The sequence below is a fragment of the Triplophysa dalaica genome, chromosome 12, assembly GCF_015846415.1.
Source record: "Triplophysa dalaica isolate WHDGS20190420 chromosome 12, ASM1584641v1, whole genome shotgun sequence".
Taxonomy (NCBI): Eukaryota; Metazoa; Chordata; class Actinopteri; order Cypriniformes; family Nemacheilidae; genus Triplophysa; species Triplophysa dalaica.
Window position 1 is genome coordinate 14,483,264 of NC_079553.1, and position 22,155 is coordinate 14,505,418.

Here is a 22,155-nt window from a genome sequence, read left to right on the forward strand (position 1 = left end):
TGCTGGTTTTAGCAGTTTCCCCCCACTACTGTATGATTGTGCTTTCACCAAATACAGGGCAATTATTAAGGTTAGATATTTTAATTGTGCCGATGTGTAATTTCTTTAAGGGTTTATGCCATGGCATATGTAATGTCGGGGTTCTAAAAATGTGGTAAAAAGGACTGGCGAAAGACTGGAGTCTTGATGCTGGTTTGAACATCTTGTGATTCCCTTTTACTGTGACACTTGGACTGGACATGCAAAAAGTGATACAGTAAATACACTATTTCACAAGCCACTGCATCAATTTGTTCCCATTAGCATTTTAAATATTTATAATTTACTTGGAACGGAATAAGTATGACAATCATTTAATGTATGATATCTGTTTATTTACTCTGTATTTCTACATACTGGTTTAAAAACACAAAAAGAACACGATAACTCTAGTCCAGGGGCGGAGATGGTGAGTGAGCCAGGTCAAAGGGACATGATAGAGGCAGGTGCCCATAGTCCTGGACAAACAGGTGACCAAGGGTGCACTGGTGTGGCTGTGGACCATGGTGAAGTTGACTGTAGTGTAAGTTAAAGAAAGCAGGCAGTGTAGACTCCTGACATCAGGGCAGAGCTGAAGTAGTCATGGTCAGAACTGGAGCTGATCCAGCTATGGCACAAAGAGGCTCAGTGCATAAAGTGTGCTTTGGAGGCTAAGGGGAAGGAGCAGGCTTGACGGCTTACTGGCCATGACAAGCTCCGACAGGGAGCAGAGTGTAAACACACATGCAGTATAGAGTACTAAATAGAAGTGTAAAAATATTGTACAATGAAACAAAATTAACAAAACATAGAAAATTGAATGTTTGTTATTTTTTGCAATTTTTAGAACCACTGATTATATTCTGATCAATACAAATCAGTTTAGAATTTTTTGAACAGTTTTCATACATAAAAATTCAGCTCATTATTATATATATTGCCATTATACGTTATACTTCATTCTACAAATCTCTTAATGCTGTGTACGTCTATGACTACATGAATTGAAGGTTGGTACAGATCATTTAAATGGAGAATATTTGTCATATTTATGACACAGTCAATGCATATAAACATATTATAATGTAAAATATAGGCCTGGTTTCACAGACAAGGCGTTAGACTACTCCCAGACTTAAATGCACACTCGACCTGTCTCAATTGAAAACCATGTGCACGTGACATATTAAAAAAGGTTTGCATATCATTGTGTTGTTTCAGGATGCAGCCCAGTAATGTTATTTCTAAGGCACATTTATACAATCTTATTACAACCACTCAAAACTAATTAAAGCTACTTTTGACTTACAATAATATGTATGGGGGAACTATCAACCTGTGCTTCTAGCATCTAAAGTCTGTTACACTGTTCACTCACGGTCCCTTCCAAAGAGTGACAGAGGAATCAGGCATAAGAAAGAACCCTGCAAATAATTCATCTGTGAATGTGGTGTGGTGTGTGTGCAGGTGAATGAGTGTATCATTACAAATGCTGTAATATGTCAAACTGCCGGCTGCCCAGTCTACATAAACTGCTATTCTGCTAGACATGGCAGTTTTTGGGAACGCGCATGTACTCTCATTATTTTGCCATAGTTTCAGATTACCATTCAGACAGTGAAGACTGGGGAACTTGTTATTAACTCCCATTATTGTTTGTGTTCGATCTTGGCTCTTATAGGCCACACCCACAATAACTCCACCCTTACACTTCAACTCAAAGTAACAGCGCTCTCTTATAGGCTCTTTGCACAAAGCCTGAGGATAGAGTCGGTATCTGTTAGGATGGTCAGGATATGGTTGTTCCACTCTACTTTCTGACACACTCCGGTTATCGTCAGACAGTAAGAGGCGTCTGTTTATTAAGTCTGGATCCACTGTAGGCCAACAGGCATCTGGAAAAAAAAACAAGGAATTTGGTGTCATTAGATTAATGGTTTTAAACTGAAGGACTCTTTTCTTTAGTATGATCTGCACAATATCTTGCACATAAAGACACCTACATTTTTTAAGACCTGGTTTCATCCGGCACTCTCCTCCATTTTCAAGACTGTGACAAATATAAACACTCATTACCATACAAGTACCAATATTTGCAAAAGGACGTGCATACAGAATAAACAGGAAATCTTTTTCTATTATTGGAAAGTTTTAGTACTCTGGAATCTCTTGAAAAGGTAATGTGACTCTATTAATGGCAGTCTGCAGGAACATGTAGCAAAGTCACACGATTTAACAAGCTTCATTCACAATGCATTTGGTTTGCTTATTTTGGCATCTACATGCTGCAAGTAATAGGACATTTTCCTTTTAACACAACTATAACAAGCCAAGAGCACATACTCCAGTTTAAAGTCTGGATCCTGTTGTTTAGCGGTGCGCAGTTTCATCTCTGAGTCTCCAGGGTGGTTGTAGCTCAGATCAAGATCTCCCAGATGATCAGGGTTTGAGTTCAGAGCCAAAGCCAGAGAACTGCAGCCCTTTTCTGTGATCATACAACCTGACAATCTGAAGACAATTTTAAAAGGTTATAAAAATTGCTTTAAATGGTAAATGGTAATATCAAATAATTTAAATACTATTTAAATTAAATTAATATTAATTCATTTGAAGTATAAATAATCAAATCATTGTAAATTCACTTACCCAAGTCTCTCGATTTTACATTGTGGAGCCGCCAGTCCAACTGAGAGCTTTTCCACACCTGAATCCTTCAGGTCATTGCATTTCAGTTGTAAATCAATCAGGTGTGACAGTGTCAAAACTGATGCCAGCTTCTCACAGCAAGACTCTGTGAGTTCACACCGCTTTAATCTGTTAAAAGAACTCTGTTAGACCAATTTAGCCAAAAAAACTAAATGGTCACAAGTTGACAGTTCTTACTTTAGTATCTTAAGTCTACAATTTGGACTCATCAATCCAGTACAAAGATCGTTCACTCCATCATCGCTTATTCTGTTGTAGCTTAGATTCAGTTCTGTTAGAGATGAGTTTGTGGATTTGAGAACTGTGGCAACATTTTTGCAAGACTCTGAAGGGAAATCACAGCCAGCCAGCCTGAAATAAAAAAAATATTACAATTTACTATAATACTAAATACTAAATGTATTAAAATTAACTATCTATTGAAATAGTTATATGATTTCCTTTTATCCTTTTTGTAAACTTTAAATTTCTGAAAATAAATCCTTGCAGTCTTATTTTCTTCTTCTATAAATTGTCAATTGTTGAGGCCGGTCTTTGCGATTTCTAAATAAATAAATCAGACCTTATTGGATTTGTTCTTGAGAGTTCTATTCATGACAGAAAACCAGATGGAATCCAGAATGGAGATTTTGTTAAAAGATGCAGTCCTATTATTATGTAGGCTACGGCATATAAATAATAATCTTTCTAAATTAAAGCACATAGTGACTACTTACCCTAACTTCTGTAGTTGACAGTGTGGACTGCAGAGTCCAGACAAGAGTAAGTTCACTCCGGACTTGCTGAGTTTATTGTTGTTTAGAATCAGTTCTCTCAGAGGTGAGTTCACTGTCTGGAAAGCTGAGGCCACTCTCTTACAGGACTCAACAGAGAGATTACAGCAATCCAACCTGTATGGAAGAGACACATTTTTGACACATTCTGTTATTCTAACCTTATCTATCCCTTTACTATGTCCATTATGCCTCCCCAACATCATTTTTTTACCAGGTTTTAATGTTTTTTTTTAATAAATGTATGTTCATATAGAGGAAAATATGTTAAGTTTTGTACAAAAAAATAAAAAAATGCTGCCAAACTTTGAAAACTTTTCTAAATGTTGGCAGGGAACAAAAAGCAATGGTTTACTTTTATTTTACAAACAAATGATCCATTATTGTTTAAGTATCTTGACCTGTCTCATTTCTCTTTTTGTGAGAATTTATGCAAACCATGCAGTTCAATAATGAATTATAACTTCAAAGAACAAAGTGGACAAAAATGTTTTACATAAATCACTATACCAGACTGCACATTTTATGAGTTATTTAATGTATGTGGAAACAATAAAAATAAACTGACCTGGCAATTTTGCAGATCTTGAGTACTGGAAGCAGTCTGAGCTGGTTTGCTGTTGACGTGTGAAACTTCTTCATGTCAAACTCCTCTAACTCCTCTCCAGATGTGAGTAAGACATAAGCCAGTGCGGACCACTGCTCTGGGTCCAGCTCACTCCCTAAGAGTGTTCCTGATTTCATTGCGGACTGAACGGATCTCACAAAAGAGTTGTCATTCAGTTCACTTAAACAATGAAACAGATTGATGATTCTCTCTGGTGCTGCTTCCTGTTTGATCTTCTCTTTTATAACGTCTATCATGTTTTTATTTGTGCAGGATTCAGTTAAACTGCTTTTCCTGAAGTCTTTCAGAAGACTTTGGTTGGGTTCAACTGAAAGACCCAGAAGAAAGCGCAGAAAGAGATCCAGGTGTCCATTTTTACTTCCTAAAGCATTGTTCACTGCGCTCTGATGAACAGCTGAAAGACTTGACTTAAGTTCACTTTGGACAAGAACATTTTTACCATCATTAACACATGCAAAGTGAGCATAGAGTGCTGCAAGATATTCCTGAAGGATCAGATGCACAAAGCTGTAGATCTTGTCTGTGTACAAGCCCAACTCCTCTCTGAAAATCTCTGTGCACATTGAGTACTGAGAGACTTTACTGACATCGACGCCACAGTTTTTCAGGTCATCTTCAGTGAATGTACTACTCTCCTTCTGCAGCTGTTGGAAAGCCAGTTCTCCCAGTTTCAGAATCAACGTTGTGTCTGACTCAGAGAGTTTCTTTGGATTTTCTATGTTCGTTCCATTGAACTTCTTATGCTTCAGACTGATTTGAATGAGGAGGAAGTGAGTGAACATCTCTGTCAGAGTTTTGGGTTTTTTATCAGAGTTTCCGTTACTCAACATGTTTTCTAGCACAGTGGCTGTAATCCAGCAGAATATTGGCATGTGGCACATGATGTAAAGACTTCTACATGATTTGATGTGAGTGATGATGTCACTCGCCTGTTTCTGGTCTTTGATTTTCTTTCTTAAATATTCTTCTTTCTGACAGTCATTGAACCCATGAATCTCTGTGACTCGATGGACACACTCAGGAGGAATCCGATAGGCTGATGATGGTCTTGTGGTTATCCAGAGAAGAGCAGAAGGAAGCAGATTCCCCTTGATCAGGTTTGTAAGCAGCACATCAACAGACGTTTCATCATTTATATCAGAGCAGTGATCATTGTTTTGGAAATCAAGAGGATACTGACAGACCTCTAATCCATCAAGAATAAACAACACTTTCATTTTTTGAACATCTCCTTCTCTTAATTCAGGATCATATTGATGAATGAGTTGTTGAAGACTACAGTTGCACTTTCTTCGGTTAAGTTCCTGAAATGGTAGATGAATGATGATTTCAATGTCTTGGTTTGCTTTTCCATCTGTCCAGTCCAAAATAAACTTCTTCACTGAAACATTCTTTCCAATTCCAACAATCCCCATTGTCAAAACTGTTCTGACTAGTTTATTTTCTCCTGGCAGTGTCTTGAAGATGTCATTACATGTTAACTGAGTTTCTTGAGCAGTTCTGCTTTGTGAAATCACCTCATTCCTTAACACCTCATGCTCAGTATTTATCTGTCCACTTCCACCTTCAGTGATGTAAAGATTTGTATGGATCTCACTTAACAAACTTTGTTTAGCACGAGATGTATTCCCTTCATTTATCTGATGACATCTTTGCTTCAGGTTTGCTTTATTGGCTTCTGTGATTTTTTCAATAGGATTACCTAGATGGAAGTAAAGATTGCATGGAGTGATTGGTTTTGCAGTCAAAAAACAAACAAGCAACGCTAAATATATAGCTAAATAAACAGTGTGTTTTATTACAATTTTCTAAAAAGTAATGAGTGATCCTCCATGCTCCTTCTCCTCCAAAGCTCTGCACCATTTTCTCAGTAACATCAGAGATGGTTAACTCATCTGGATGACTCCCGAAGCATCCTGGATATTGCTCACATAGGTCTCTTCTAAAGGCTTTGAAGACATCTGTCCTCATGTTGTCCACAAAACGATGGAGCAGACATTGACTGTCTGGTACATTAGATACCTGGAAAAAAAGGTCATATGTGACCCTGGATCACAAAACCAGTCTTAAATAGCACAGAAACATTTTAAGTAAAAGTCAAAAATACATTGTATGGGTCAGAATTATTCATTTTTCTTTTAAGCAAAAAATCATAAGGATACAAAATAAACATCAGGTTCCATGAAGATATTTTGTATATTTCCTACCTGAAATATATGAAAACTTTCATTTTTTGTGAGTGGATGGACTACAACAGTGCCCCTGATTAACAACATCAAGGACAATTTTCAAAAAAAACAAAAACAGCCAAATATTGTCATATTCTAACCACTCATATATCAATTGAAATATAAATCTTATTTATTCAGTTTTCAGATTATATAAAAATCTTAATTTCAAAAAATTAACCCACAAGACTGGTTCCCTTTCAGTCGGTGTTTCGACGTTGTGTCAAAAACGACAGATGGGGTTCGCCCTTGAGAACTAATCAACTCTGACTACTATAGAAAAGGCAAATGAAATTTGGCGAATGAAATTTGCATGCCCGTCTCCGTCCCCGGATGTCCGGTATAAAAGGAAGCCGGCTTGCAGCAATCATTTACCTTTTGTTCTTCAGAGCCATCGCTCATGAGTACAACTCCGAATTCGAAGAATTCCTCTACAACGACACTGCCGGATCTCGGACCTACCTGCAGCGACCTTACCCTGGGCGTCTCAGCGGTTCCAGTGGTGTATTTTTCCAAAAAGTCCTTTTCAGGACTGATCACTCTACAGCGCGGCATTTCCTGCTTTTCTCTTGGTTGCGGCACCCTCATCGAGGAGGGGGACGGACACGATCGCTGCGTTAGGTGTCTGGGCGTCCAACAGGCTGAAGCAGCATTCTTTGACACATCTTGCCCGCACTGCGGGCAGATTGTCATAAAGAAGTTGTAGTCACGGTTGGCTGTCTTCCTCCGGGAACCAGCCACCATTTCGTCTGCTACCCGGGCTGTGACATCTGTGGCTACGGCCCTGATGCCCGACCACGTTAGCAGCGTTAGTGATATGGGTCCCTCTGGCACAGTCCCTGGGAGCCTGGGAAAAGTTGCCAATACTGTCTCGGTGGCTGATGCGGACGGTCTGTCCCAAGTTTTGGGGCATCATCTCCCCCTCTCTCAGAGGCAGGGACGCCTCCGTACTTCTGGCAGAGGCCTCCACCCTTCAGGCGAAACAGGCAATTGAGTCTGTCCCTCAAGCCATGATGTTCAGCGGGTTTTACAGCCCGTACTTCATTGTTCCCAAAAAAGACGGAGGGTTGCGCCCAATTCTAGATCTGCGTACCATGAACAAGCACATTCACAAGCTGCCGTTCAGGATGCTCACGCCAAGGCGCATCCTGACATCTATCAGTTTTCAGGATTGGTTTGTAGCAATCGACCTGAAGGACGCTTACTTTCCTATCTCGATCCTCCCTCGACACCAGCCGTTCCTACGGTTCGTGTTCGAGGGCCGGGCATATCAGTACAGAGTCCTCCCTTTCGATCTATCCCTGTCTCCACGGGTCTTCACGAAGATCGTGGAAGCCGCCCTTTCTTCCCTTCAGGAAAAAGGTGTGCGGGTACTAAACTACATTGACGACTGGCTTATCTTGGCACACTCGCAAGATCTGTTGTGTACACAGAGGGACCTTGTGCTCCGGCATCTAGATCGATTGGGATTTCAGGTGCGCAGCACGCGCCCAGTCAGTGTTGAACTGCCTGGAACACTTCAGGCAGTCGGCTGTCCCCCTGAAACAATTTCAGAGGCTCCTGGGACACATGGTGTCCTCTGCCGGAGTAATATCTCTCGGATTGATGCACATGAGACAGCTTCAACACTGGCTACAGAGTCAAGTTCCGAGGACAGCGTTGCACATTGGCAGCAGGCGCATGGTGGTAACGCCTTGCTGCAGACACACCCTAACCCCTTGGTCTTCCATGACCTTCCTCCAAGCTGGGGTTCCCCTCGGGCAGGTTACAAGGCGCGTCGTGGTGACGACGGACGCCCCGCTGCAGGGGTGGGGCACGGGACAGGGCTCTGTCTGCGCTGGCATATCAATTGTCTAGAGTTGTGGGCTGTGCTGCTTGCGCTGAGAAGGCTACGGCCTCTAGTGCAGGGCCAGCACGTGCTGGGCTCCTGGACAGCACGACAGCCGTAGCGTACATCAATTGCCAGGGTTGCGTACGCTCACGACAGCTAACAGAACTTGCCCGACGCCTCCTCCTGTGGAGTCAGCAGGTGATCCGTTCCCTGCGAGCCACACACATCCCAGGCGAAATGCACAAGACAGCCGACGCGCTCTCTTGTCAGTATACGCCTTGGGGAGAGTGCCGACATCACCCCCGCGCAGTCCAGCTCATTTGGGTGCTGTTCGGACAGTCACAGATAGACCTCTATGCCTCTCACGACACCACCCATTGTCCGCTTTGTTACTCCCTGACCGAGGCCCCCCTCACCACGAATGCCCTGGTGCACAGCTGGCCGCTGGAAAAGCGAGGTACGCCTTCCCCCCAGTGAGCCACAGACTCTGTGCAATGTCAGGGAAGAGGAGCAACAAGTGTTACTGGTTCATCCATACTGGCCCAACCGCACTTGGTTCTCGGAGCTAATGCTCTTGACAAAAACTCCCCTCTGGCCCATTCCCCTGACAGAGGACTTGCTCTCTCATGGGATGGGCAAGTTCTGGCATCCCAGGCCAGACCTCTGGAACCTCCATGTCTGGTCCCTGGACGGGACGAGGAGATCCTGAGCAGGTGACACCCCTCTGTGGCTGAAACCATTGCACAGGCAAGGGCCCCATCCACTAGGCGGTTATACGCCTACAAATGGTGCCTCTTCTCATCCTGGTGTCTGTCACAATGAGATGTTCGATCGGGATCGTGTTGTCCTTCCTACAACAGAGATTGGAGACTAACATCTCCTTTTCCACACTGAAAGTGTATGTATCCGCAATTGCCTCTCATCACGACTCAGTGGATGGAAAATATCTAGGGTAGCACAACCTGGTCATCAGCTTCCTAAGGGGCGCGAGAAGGCGGAATCCGCCTCGTCTCCGCTCCATACCCTCTTGGGACCTTAATGTGGTCCTGGGGGGCCTAGCTGGGCCCCCCTTCGAGCCCCTCGAAAGTTCCGATCTTCCTCACCTAACGAGTAAGACGGCCCTTCTGGTGGCGCTCGCCTCCTTCAAGAGGGTAGGGGACCTCCAAGCATTCTCTGTGTCCCCAGATTGCCTTGAACTCGGCCCGGGTAACTCTCATGTTATCCTGAGACCCAGGCCCGGATACGTGCCCAAAGTTCCCACTACTCCCTTCCGGGACCAAGTGGTGAACTTGCAGGCGCTCCCCATCCGGGAGGAAGACCCAACCCGATCCATGTTGTGTCCATTACGCGCACTGTGCCTCTACTTGGACTGCGCGCAGAGCTTTAGGAGCTCTGATCAGCTCTGTGTCTGTTTTGGAGGACAGCAGAAGGGGAAGGCTTTCTCCTAGCAGAGATTAGCGCACTGGATCGTGGATGCCGTCATGACGGCATACCGGTCGCGGAATCTCCCATGTCCATTGGTGGTTACGGCTCACTCCACACGGGTTATAGCCACTTCATGGGCGCGTCTCTAGCAGAGATTTGTAGAGCTGCGGGTTGGGCTACGCCCAACACCTTCGCAAGGTTTTACAACCTCCGCGTAAACCCGGTGTCAGCCTACGTCCTGCGTGGCGTCATCTAGGAATGGCATCCGGGAGGGCGTATGCCTGCGAAGCACCTTCCCACCCTCCAAGAGGTTGGGTCAGAGTGCTATCTACCTTTTTTCTTACCCAAACACATGGCTAAGAAACTGGTACCTCACGAACCTTCCTTCTTACCCAAACACTGGTTAAGAACAGGCATTCCTTCCATCACTAAGCAAGCACCCCCTGGGGGTTGGCTGGGCAGAGCAGCCTTCCCTCTTAGGCCGGGACACCATACGAACTATCACAGATAGCTCTAACCGGACCTAGTGCTACCGGACGCTGTAGCACCCCCCGTGGGCTGTTCCGTCTGATATATCCTCATGAGAACGGTTCCCCCTCTCGGTAACTCATGAGCTTCCCCAGGTGGACCTCCACCTCGCGGTTAACTACCCAGTCCGCAAGTTCCATGCGTTCTCCTCCAAAGACGAGACCATACCTATATCCACCATGTTCCTCCCCGCGTGTAGGAGGTGGCCTCTGCAGCGCTACTCTGATTAAGAGTTGCGCTTAGCTGGTGTAAACCCGAGCCGGACGGCCTCTCGCCAGTAGAGAGCTTAGGCCCCGTCCGTGAAAGGTTACAGGTCAGGGCTGTACCCATATTTCTCCAAGAAAGCTCTGGAACCCCCCGACCACCACACTGGAAGGTTACAGTTTCGCGAAAGCTTCCCAGGCCTGTTACCATCGATTCGCTAGAGATTGTGACGCGATACAGCGTTGTGCTGTTTCCATAGGTAACCCCATCTGTCGTTCTCGACACAACATCGAGAGACCGACAGAAAGGGAATGTCTTGGTTACGTATGTAACCTCAGTTCCCTGATGGAGGGAACGAGGCGTTGTGTCCCTTATGCCACAAACACATATCTGTTGCAGTTGTGAGAGGCTCTCTGGCTCTTCAGAACAAGAGGTAAATGAATGCTGCACTCGGCAATGCGGCGGAGACCGGCATGCAAATTTTATACGCAAAATTTCATTGGGCTTTTCTATAGTAGTCAGAGTTGATTGGTTCTCAAGGGCGAACCCCATCTGTTGTTCTCGACACAACGTCTCGTTCCCTCCATCAGGGAACTGAGGTAAAATACGTAACCGAGACGTTTTGTTGTCCAGGGTCACATATGATAAAGTTACTATTAAACAACAGAAGGAAATTTACCATATCTGGAGTCCAGAGATCTAAGAGCTTTGATTAAAAGTTTATATTTCTCTGAACTACAGTAAAACCACAATTATTGCTGGATGCAAATGAACAGTTAAACAAATTCCTGCATGTGAAAATATATGAAGCAATATCTAGTCTATGGGCAGTTTCCTTATGTATTTTATGCAAGAATGTCAACACTTTCTATAATCATTTTTTTTAATCTGTATGAAAAACGTCTTGGTTACAGATGTTACTTCTGTTCTATGATGGAGGGAATGTGACGTTGTGTCGAACCGAGAGATGGGGTTTGACTTGAGAACATATCATTTTCTGACTAGATTTGTGTGGCAAGGGGGCGTGGTCTAGCAAAGTCTGGAGAGAGAGACAGGAAATCGGCGGGAAATAAGTAGGTCAAAGGCCGATTGTAATCACCTGTCTGTGATTACAGTGATTGGCGAGAAGATCATAAAAGTCAGCACGAGGGTAGGATCGAGAGAGAGAGAGCTTGGCTGAGGATACGAAGGCTACGAGAGGACGCATACCGACGATCTAGAAAGAAACCTTATGTGCCAGGAGGCCATAATCAAATATAGTTTCTTTTTGCTTTGTGTTTTTATATGCTAAGAATAAAGAGATTCTTACCAGCCACGCTGATCCGGTTTCCTTCTTCCCAAAGCAACAAACCCGTTTACAATTTGAAAAGGCAGATTGATAAATTGGCGAATGACATTTTCATGCCGGTCTCCGCCCGGGATATCCTGGTATAAAAGGGAGACGCCGTGCTGCATTCATTCACATTTTGTCCTGAGGAGCCTGAGAGCATTTCTCGACTGCTGCAGTGGGCGGCAGGTATTGTGGTATGAAGGACACAATGTCTTGTTCCCTCCATCAGGGAACATAGGTAATATCCATAACAAAGACGTTCCCTTTCTGTCGGTGTCTTGAAATTTGGTCGAACCGACAAATGGGGTTCCTATGAAAAATTCCACGGCCCTCTGCCGTGTCACAATCTCTAGCAAAGTGACACTGACTGTTTGGGCATGTCAGACGTGTGCACTAGCGAGAAATTGTAACTGTCCAGTGGAGAGGTAGGGGTCCCAGAGCTTTGGAAAGGTGGGAGGCCCATGCCACAGGCTGTCACAGACAAAGGCCTTGTTTCTCTTACAGCGAGAAGACGTCCTGCTGGTACCATGTGAGACTCAGCCGACAACGCAAAGTCCTCGCAAAGTCGTTGGCCATAGCCCAACCCACAGCGCTGCATATGTCTATCAGAGCATCCGTGTCTCTGACTGAGGTGGAGAGGATGCCTTAAAACTTGGGCGGAAGTCTGGCGAATTGGATCGCATAGCCTAGGAGGATCACTAGCCATAGCCTAGGAGGTTCCCAAGCCACCATAACGGTTTGGGAAGCTCTAGACAGGGACCAGGGACTAGGGATTCTATCGGCTTCATCGACCCCCCGGGGATGGTTTGATTTCGGGAGTGTGGATCCCTCGTAGTGGGGAGGGCCCCGGGGAGGTGATCGGCTCTGCTGACTTACCTTCCCGCTGATGATGCAGCTCAACGCAGCGAATTGAGAGGGGCCCAGCAGGTGTTGGCACGGGGCAGGGACCATCCCAGACCGACCGACCAGCGATGGAATGGGTGGGGTCGTGGCCAATCCTGTTTTGATCTCCCTGGGGTCCTCCCATCAGGGCCGCTTCTACTTTCGCAGCGGCTGTTTATCACAGGTCTCCTCCTCAACTTGTATTGGGGAACTGATGGGGGCCTGGTGGACCTGCAGGATGGCCATTGCTTGGAGAGAGGAGGCAGCTTGGCCCGCAGCAGTGTAAGCCTTCGACACCAGAGATGCCAAAAACTTACACGCTTTAGACGGGAGTCTAGTTCACCCTCTCCAGGAGGCCACCGTCTGTGAGCAGAGTTGCACTGTGGCGGCACGCTCCACCTAGGGCACATATATGTAGCCCTTAGCTGCCCCACCATCAAGAGAAGTAAGAGCGCGCCAAGAAGGGGGCATTCCAGGTCTTACATAGTTCCTCATGCACTTCCGGGAAGAATGGCACCGGGGCTGGGCACGGCTTGGACGCACGGCTCGACCTTCAGAGGGAGGGAGCTCCAAGGATTTGTCGGGGTCGGATGCCAGTAAGTCACCCTCCAATGCTGCAATGGACATATCATCATCAACAACTGTTTCTAATATGAGGCTGAGGAAAAAGACGCAGTGGGACTGCATCTGGGGAATGGCCAGACTAGCAAGACGGGGCGCGAACGGTCTGCAAGCCTGTAGATGATGAATTAACAGTCACGATAATCCCCATATTACCCTCGCCGTTCGCCGTAGCGGACGGCAGGGCTGTAGCTGCTGTTGTCAAGGAACGGGAAGAAGACGAGGTGATGGCTGGGTCCATAAAAACACAGCCACCTGTCTGGATTACCATCCACCCGCAGTGCGGGCAGGACGTATCCACGAAGGCTACATCAACGTGCTGGACACCCAAGCACTTGAGGCAGACATCGTCTCTGTCACCCTCCTGGATTAAATGTGTTGCACCCACGAGAACAGCGGAGACCTCCGAGATGCCCAGGGGAAGTCAGTGCACAAAGGAACACTCCACTGCACCACTTCGTAAGAATCTAGCAGATTTTAGAAGATCAGTGTGGATCACTTTTAAGATCATCAGATCGAAGGCTCCAAAGAACAAAAGGTGAATGAATGCAGCACGCCGTCTCCCTTTTATACCCGGATATCCGGGATTTTCCGGGGCAGAGTCCCACATGCAAATTTTATTTGCCACTTTCATTGGTATTTTCAAATCTAGTCAGAAGATGATAGGTTCTCAAGTCAAACCCCATCTGTTGGATTGACACAATGTCGAGAGACCAACGAAAAGTCAACTACCACCGTTTCATCTGCGTTAACCGCAGTTTTAAATACGTTTTAAAGAATTTAAATTATCTGAAATGCAGAGTTATGTGATGCTAATGTTATTTTTTGGCCTGACCCAAACTATGGACAAGATGCTGACTTAAAATAAAATGATTTTTCATTGTCTGTATTTGGTCAAATATTTTGGAAATAATACATCTGCAATTCATCATATTATTAAGAAGCTGCTTTGTGAAATGATAATAAAGTTATAATCACATTGTTTTTAAGTAAATTGTGTGTAACCACAATTTCTGTTGTTTCTCACAATTTGCTGTGATCGCATTGATCTTGTCCAGCACAGACATTCTATATGTGCATCTTGTCAGTCTTACAGAACAGCTCCAAAGCCCTGTTGTGCAACTGACAAACTCCTGGATCAGGTCTGGGCACTGTCTGCTTCCATGATACTTGGTCAGGTAACATTCGCAAAAGGTTGTTTACGTCAAACCTTTCTCTTTGTGCTTCATTGCCGAAGTGAATTGGTTGAAGAAGTGACTGGTCACTCTTCAGAGACAATTCTGATTGTGCAGTAAAGTTTGTTGTCTTCTGCATCTTTCTAAGAGTTAAACAGTAATACAGAATTTACCTGTAAGGTTCTTGTGATGCGACGTGCTGCATGTGAGCCCGATCTCTTGTTTGACTTTTCATCTTCTTTATGATCGTGACTGTGATAAAAATATAACATCAAAACGTTTCTTGTTTTGTAAATTATATTTATATATACATTACATATATATAAATACATTTTCATTTTACCTAGTGAATGTTTAATTATACCTTTCAATAGTTCTCTGAGTTTTATTGCCGAAGTGAATTGGTTGAGGAAGTGACTGGTCACTCGCTAGAGACAATTGTGATGTAGGAGAGTCTGATCTCTTCTCTTTAGTTCTAAGGAGAAAAACACAAAGAATGTTTTCTTCTCGCAAACAAGAATGTTTATTTTACTTTTTGGTCTACATTTCATTTCATATCAAATATCTCAATACTTATCTTTGCTTCTTCAGGCTTCAAAAGCAACCACTCTACTGAGACTGCTCTGCTTTCTGTGACTGAGGTGCTATGACAGTCTAAGGTGGTTTACTCTGTTCTTCTCCTGCTCAATCTATGTGCAGCCTTTGATACAGTAAATCACCAGATCCTAATAAACAACCTTTCATCACTGGGAATCACAGGCACTCTGCTCCATTGGTTCACATCCCAAACTTAAAGTCCCATGGTGCAGAAGGGCACAAGATCAATCTCCCGATCATTCTCCTTTGCTATCCCTGCCTGGAACTATTTTTACAATTCTATCTGATCAACCAATTCAACCATTTCCAGTTCAACCAATTCTATCTGATCAACCAATTCAACCAATGGATTGGTTGAGGAAGTGATCGGCCACTCTTCAGAGACAACTGTGATCTTTTCAGGCTAACTTATATATTCTATATTTCAAAACCTGTCTATATTTCACTTGGATTAGGAATTTATTGGTTAATATTCTTAAAAAGAAAGATTGTATGTGATCTTGCATATATATTTTATAATAAAATATAATAAAAAGCATTTTCTCTTTTTCAAAGCATTTACATTATAGGAGATACTTAAATAACCGTATTGCAGTTAAGGAGCAGTGAACTATGCAAAAGTGTGAGAGTGTAATACATTTGTTGTTCTCAAAATAAACCCTGACAGGGTGATCACACGGTAATTACCTCCTGAGCAAATTATTGGAAATTATGATCAGTTATGTCCTTCAAGAAACATCTTAAAACTTATCAATTTCAGCAACACTTGACAGAAACATGCTAACTTTTGCTGTAAAAAAATCTAACTCATTTTTCTCTCTTCACAGGTATTGTCTTCCTTTGTGTAACTCATTACAGCACTTCTTCTATTGTTAGCAATTAAAAAGTATACCTTTCTGTTGTTCTCTGTGTTTCATTGCTGAAATGGATTGGTTGAGGAAGTGATTGGCCACTCTTCAGAGACAACTGTGATGTAGGCGAGTCTGATCGCGCTTGTTCAGTTCTGAGGATAAAAAATCAAAGTATTTGCAAGCAGATTTATTTTCTTCTGTTTGTCTTTTTCAGGCTAACTTATATATTCTATATTTCTAAACCTGTCTATATTTCACTTGGATTAGGAATTTATTGGTTAATATTCTTAAAAAGAAAGATTGTATGTGATTTTGCATATATATTTTATAATAAAATATAATAAAAAGTATTTTCTCTTTTTCAAAGCGTTTACAGTATAGGAGAAACTTAAATAACCTTACTGGAGTTAAGGAGCAGTGAACTATTTAAAAGTGGGATTGTGAGAGTGTAATACATTTGTTGTTCTCAGAAAAAAAGCCTGACTGGATGATCACACGGTAATTACCTTCTGAGCAAATTATTGGAAATTATGATTTGACAATTTAGATAGCATTATAGTTCTTTTTACCAAAACATAACACAAAACATAACACATAACACATACCAAAACGATACAATTTGATGTAATCATTTATAATCTCATATATGTTACCAGAGGTGGAAAAAGTGAAAGAATATTATACTCAAGTACAAGTACTACTACTTTGATGAAATTCTATTTGAGTACAAGTAATGTTTCCAGTCACAAAATCTACTCAAGTAAAAGTAAATAGTAGCTTGTTTAAAATTTACTCAAAGTAAAAGTTACTTAGTTACTCTTTAAAAGCGAGAGGGAGAAATCTTCTGTTTTGTGCAACACCAACATTAGTCATAGTGCCTAATTTTAAATACAGGTACATCTCAAAATATTAGAATATCCTGAAATATGTCAATATTTTGTGTAATTCATTTCAGAAAGTGAAACCCATATATTATATAGATTCATTACACAGAGTGAAATATTTTAAGCCATTATTTCTTGAAATTTTGATGATTATGATTTACAAATAATGGATACCCAAAATTCAGTGTCTCAGAATATTACATAAGATCAATAAAAAAAGGATATTTTAATCAGAAATTTCAGGCTTCTGAAAAGTATGTTCATTTCTTTGCACTCAGATGACATGGCAGCCAAAATCATCACTGACTGTGGAAACTTCACACTGGCTAGCAACATGGATTATGTGCCTCACCACCCTTCCTCCAGACTCTGGGACCTTGATTTCAAAATGAAATGCAAAATTTACTTCCACTGTGGTCCACTGTGTTTTCTGAAGTCCACAGTCAACGCAGCCATGTACCAGGACATTTTAGAGCACTTCATTCTGATAAGCTTTATGGAGATACTGATTTCATTTTCCAGCAGGACTTGGCTTGTAATAAATATAGACTTTAAATATTTCACTCTTTTTGTTATGACTCTATATATGTGGGTTTCACTTGCTGAAATGAGTGAAAAAAATATTGAGCTTTTTAATATTTAGATGTAGCTACCTGTATTAAAACGGGATACAAGTGCACTGCAACAAATAGAGATTTTTTGCCTTGTTTTCCAGAAATATTAACAAACAATTCTTAAATCAATAAATATTTTCTTCAGAAGCAAAATTAAGCCTTAGAAAAGATTGTAAGCCTTATTTTCTTAATAAATAATCAATGTAACCTGATCGTTACCATGGTAACATGTTTGCCGTTGATCGCAGTTAAGGAGTAGGTAGCATATGGTTTTAAGGACCTACTTTGGTTTATGGAGTGGCCAACAACAACTTTATGTAAATAAAATGTGTAGAAACACTATAATGTCGAAATAATAGGCAGTTATTCGTACCTTACTTCTTGACTGACTCTCAAATGATTCGTTCCCCGATTCATCCATCTAGGCCCCTCCTACCCGCTAACCTCGTTTCATGTGATTGGTCAGATGGCGTAGTCTGTTGTGATTGGTCAAACGCGTTCATCATTTGTCGCAAATGGAACGCCTACCATCATTACAGGATTACGGTTTACATGTGGTTGGATGTCATTTATATTATATCTGTAGCTAGAGATGGCGACAATTTTACAGTACCAGTTTGAGCCTGAGTCTGACTAGGAAGCATCAGAAGACGCTAATCCACAACAAACTCCACCACGACTGGAGAAGGATGTTTGTCAGAGGCAAGTGACAACTCTTGTCATAAAAACTCCCAGTGTAACAATATGCATGTTGTGCTTTTGCTCATCAATGAAAAAAAAATGTTTTTCTTAAAATACTGTTAATACGTTAGTAATACTATTATTTCGTCTTAACTGTGTGTTGTCATGGTAAACAGAGCATTTCAGAAAGTCGACGTTAAGAAAAATTATTGTAGTTTCATCCAAATATATCTATATAGGTGTACATGTGTCAAAATGCAAAATTAATAGTAAGATAATCAAACTGTAACACCCCAGAAATAACGGTACATGCTGATGTTAGCGTTATATTCATTAGCTAAACGCAGATATAAGGTACGAAAATATTGCTTGAAGTTAAGACAAAAATGAAGTCACACTTACAGGTTCACAGGTTTGTGGGAGGAGAGATAAGTTTTCGCGGCAGTCTCAGCAAAACGTATGCTGGGACTATGTGTAGTGACGTAGATATGCGGGTGAACTATTCCACGTCTCGTTTGTGTGATTAAGAGTCGACTCCCATTTTTACAAGCAAATAACTTTGTTATTTATTCACCTTCGGACTTACAACTTGGCAGGCAGCTAACTTTCAAGCACGGCAACATAACAGACTGGATGAAATGTCATTTTCATGATCTCAGGCTAGGTACTCTTTAACAAGAAACATGAATCCCAAGCGTTGACTCCGTGTGATAAGTATCTGCAGTTTTTGGTCAAAGACTGGTTAAGTGAGGCAATTTTAAAAATGTCGTTTTGACTTTTACTATAGAGTTCAAACTTCTTATTAGTTTCCAATGCAACAAGGGTACAAGCTTTATGAAAAAAATATTGTTTATTTTACCTCTACATTATTTCACCTTAGGATTTTTATAAGATGCTAGTTTGCACTGCGTCCATAACCCTGTCAGGGTTTCAACTTAGTACAGGTAAACTATACCGAAGTTTAACCTATCCATCACGATCGGTCTTCTGGTATATTGACGCAAACTCAAACTCAAACTCGCGCCCAGTAATTTCCGGTCACGTTTTTTCCTTGCAATGTTTTCATAATTTTTTTACTCATTAACGGAAGTGATCTAAAATATAATGAAGTACAATACCTCACACAATTCTCAATTAAGTATAAGTACACAACAAACATCTCACGTAATTTGTTACTTTCCACCTCTGTATGTTACTATGTTAGCATTATTTATATTCAATTCACATGCCCCATATAAAAAGGTAAATGTAACGCTTTGATATTAGTGTCAATATAACCAGACACACTCCAAACGGTCCGGTGTCATTTACATTTAGTCATTTACCAGGCGTCTTTATCCAAAGCAACTTACAGAGAGCTCAGGGAGCAATAAGCGATATATAAAATAGGAGCAATAATATGTTCTAATAAAAAGTTACTAGTTTCAACAAAAGCCAGACCAAAACCTGTTGAGAGAAAGCATTTTCTTTGCCATAGCAGGAAAAAATTGCGATCTCTAATAAAGATTGACGTTTGCACATGCACTAGCTGACCTTCATTACACTTCGATCGATCCACATGTTTTTAACGGATGAAGTGAAGTTGACCCCATTGTTACTGTTTATTGCCAAGAGCCACCCCTTATGAATACACGTGCACTGAGAGGGTCACCGACCAATCACAACAGCCTGAAAAGCAGAAGCTTGCGGATATGGTGTGGGTGGGGCATCTTCCGGGAAATTAACAATGTAGTTATGACTGTTTCCCGATATCTTATTAACTCTGTCGGAGATCAATCGTTTGAATCAAGTTGGTTCAGCAATCTAATTGATGACGCCATACAGGTGGAGTAATGACGTCTACTTATAAATACATTCAGATCAATTTAATGTTAAATTATTGCTGTAAATAACATACATTGCATTTAAGGGCTGATTTTGTTATCAGGGATTCCCCAGGGTCCTAGTGCACGTATTTCCGTACGCATACGTAGTTTCCCAAAAACAGCTTTTGTATTTTCTTTAACTAAAAGATATAATATATATATACACATTGTTTGTATTTCGAATTATGGATATAGAATGTACTGCAAGTTGCTTGCTTAGGTTGTTCAAAGGCTTGATGCATGTAAGTCTACATGTCATAATAAAAAGCAACTATGCTTCTAATCACAGCTGTAGACCTGTAGTTCCAACCACACAACTTTGCTATGCTGTTTGCAATGGATTGTTGAAAAGATGTTTGCGGGAAACACTTAAATCGATAAACTATGCTGGAATGACGGAACTTGCAAACATAGTTGGCTAACGATGCTTTTGAGAAGGGCACCCACGAGGGTTTCATAAGGTGGAATTTTCTAGAAACCTGAAAAATCTGATCTTTTTGTGAGAAGAGGGACAGCAGTGAACAGTAGACTTTAAATATGTGAAATATAAAGCGTTTTTCGTAACTATAAACATGAACATCCATTGTTAAACAAACATACTCAACATAATCAAAGCTTCGAAAACAGCCAAAGAATGGGTCCTTTAAAATTATATCCTATAATACAACCCAGAATGTACCCCACCTACATTTTTCGCGAGGAGCTGCTACTGGAATCTACTACCTTGTAAAGTACACAACGTTCCCCTAACTTTAGTTTTTGGAACTTTTTGGGAAGCCAAAAATAACTTTTATTTTATTATAATTGTTATTTTAAGGTTAAATTTTTTTGCAACCAGAAAATAACGTTCCACGATGGCTATTTTTTTATGGTAAAACTTGTCAAAACTGGTAAACGTCAATGACTTAATAAATTAATAAATGTGTTATTTTATGGCTGAAAATAACAAACTAGTTAAGCTAATGTCTGTTATTGTATGTATGTGCACTCGACCACGCACAATCTCCGTTCTGCCCCCCACCCGCGCACTACAGTCATTTAAAAAATTTAATTTAATTTTGTTTAACATTACCCATTAACACATTAGTTTAGGTTTTTTATTTAAAATTTCATTTAAAAAACGTATAGATTTGAGAGTAAACTTATATTTTCATGATTTTCGATTGATTTGACACATCTAAATCAACAGACCATGCTGTAAGGACTGAAGCTCAGGGTTTTTTAATTGTTATATCTTAACAGGAGCCGCGCTTTACTATAAAGAATATTGTTAGCCTGCATATAATTAAATGTTTATTCTTCTTTCCATAAATATCAGATTTGAATCCTGTATATTGTGTTGAAGTCAATGGTTATTTTAATTCATGATTTATTTATTTTTAACTAAGATTTAGTTGTCCGGACAATTCATCCAATTTAAGTTTATCAACTCATTTTAATTAATTTCAGTTGAATATAAATAATTTGTTTTGAACCAATAAAATGTGAATGCTTCAGTGATGAAAGCAAGATTTAGGCCTAATCTACGGTGATAGCAGGAAGGACCAGATAGTTTGCTGCGTGACCATTTGCAGATTACAAATTTGGATACATGCAAAAATGACATGTGCTCGTCCCCAACCTAAGTAAAACCTTTACCCTTCACCATTATGGTAATCCCTAAAAAATCACTGACAAAAGAAAATGAACGTTGGGGGAACGTTCTGGGAACCAGAAAATGTTAGCTGGGGTGTAACAAAGTTGTTTTACTTCCTTTGAACGGACAACATATTACTAGAAACATACTTTAAACTCTCTTAAAAAGTAGAGTTTTGTACAAATGTATTGTAATAACACTAAATTGACCAGTCAATTTAATAAAAATAAAAAAGTGATTTTGTTGTTGTCCTTACAGGTCAGAATGAATGTCCTCTTCCGGACTATATCCGCCTCCACGCTCTCCAGAGGTACTCATTGAGACTCAGCTACGATTCCTGTGAACACACAATATCTTATTTTAATGCACGCAGCACCAGTCAAACAAAAATATTACCGCATTTATACCGATGGATCCTTTTAAACTGTATTCCAAGTTGGTTAAACGCAGCTACCGAAAAATCGTTCTCGAAGTAGCCACGTCAACCCATTGGAAGAAGTCTTTCATTTACGATTACATTTTAATTCATTTAAAAATGTACATTTGTTGGTCAATTAGATACATAACGACAAAAAAGTATTGTAAGATCAACATTTTTTTGTAAATAATTCGTTTCTTTTGTTCATACTTACGCAACGCCAAATATATGTCCAATTCACACTTTCACTTTCATTTTTC

General features: G+C 41.2%; 1 protein-coding gene across 1 annotated transcript; it reads right to left on the reverse strand.

Annotated features, from left to right (window-relative positions):
• Positions 1-352: 352 nt before the first annotated feature.
• Positions 353-22,155, reverse strand: si:ch211-201o1.1 (NACHT, LRR and PYD domains-containing protein 12). Its single transcript, XM_056762578.1, has 13 exons — positions 22,110-22,155; positions 21,734-21,814; positions 15,839-15,949; positions 14,714-14,824; positions 14,523-14,601; positions 5,928-6,147; positions 4,066-5,827; positions 3,441-3,614; positions 2,902-3,075; positions 2,665-2,832; positions 2,362-2,526; positions 2,022-2,068; positions 353-1,913 (listed from the first exon to the last, which is right to left on the reverse strand). The coding sequence occupies exons 2-13, from the start codon at positions 21,793-21,795 to the stop codon at positions 1,393-1,395; spliced, it is 3,594 nt and encodes a 1,197-aa protein (XP_056618556.1). The 5' UTR covers positions 21,796-21,814; positions 22,110-22,155; the 3' UTR covers positions 353-1,392.

Excerpts from the sequence above, each read along its gene's own strand:
- si:ch211-201o1.1 (XM_056762578.1), bottom strand. The coding sequence starts at position 21,795 with ATGAGTACCTCTGGAGAGCGTGGAGGCGGATATAGTCCGGAAGAGGAC. Across the intron at positions 14,825-15,838 it reads ACACAGAGAACAACAGAAAG|AACTAAAGAGAAGAGATCAG; the intron begins GTATACTTTTTA and ends TTTTCTCCTTAG. Across the intron at positions 14,602-14,713 it reads ACTCAGAGAACTATTGAAAG|TCACGATCATAAAGAAGATG; the intron begins GTATAATTAAAC and ends TTTTTATCACAG.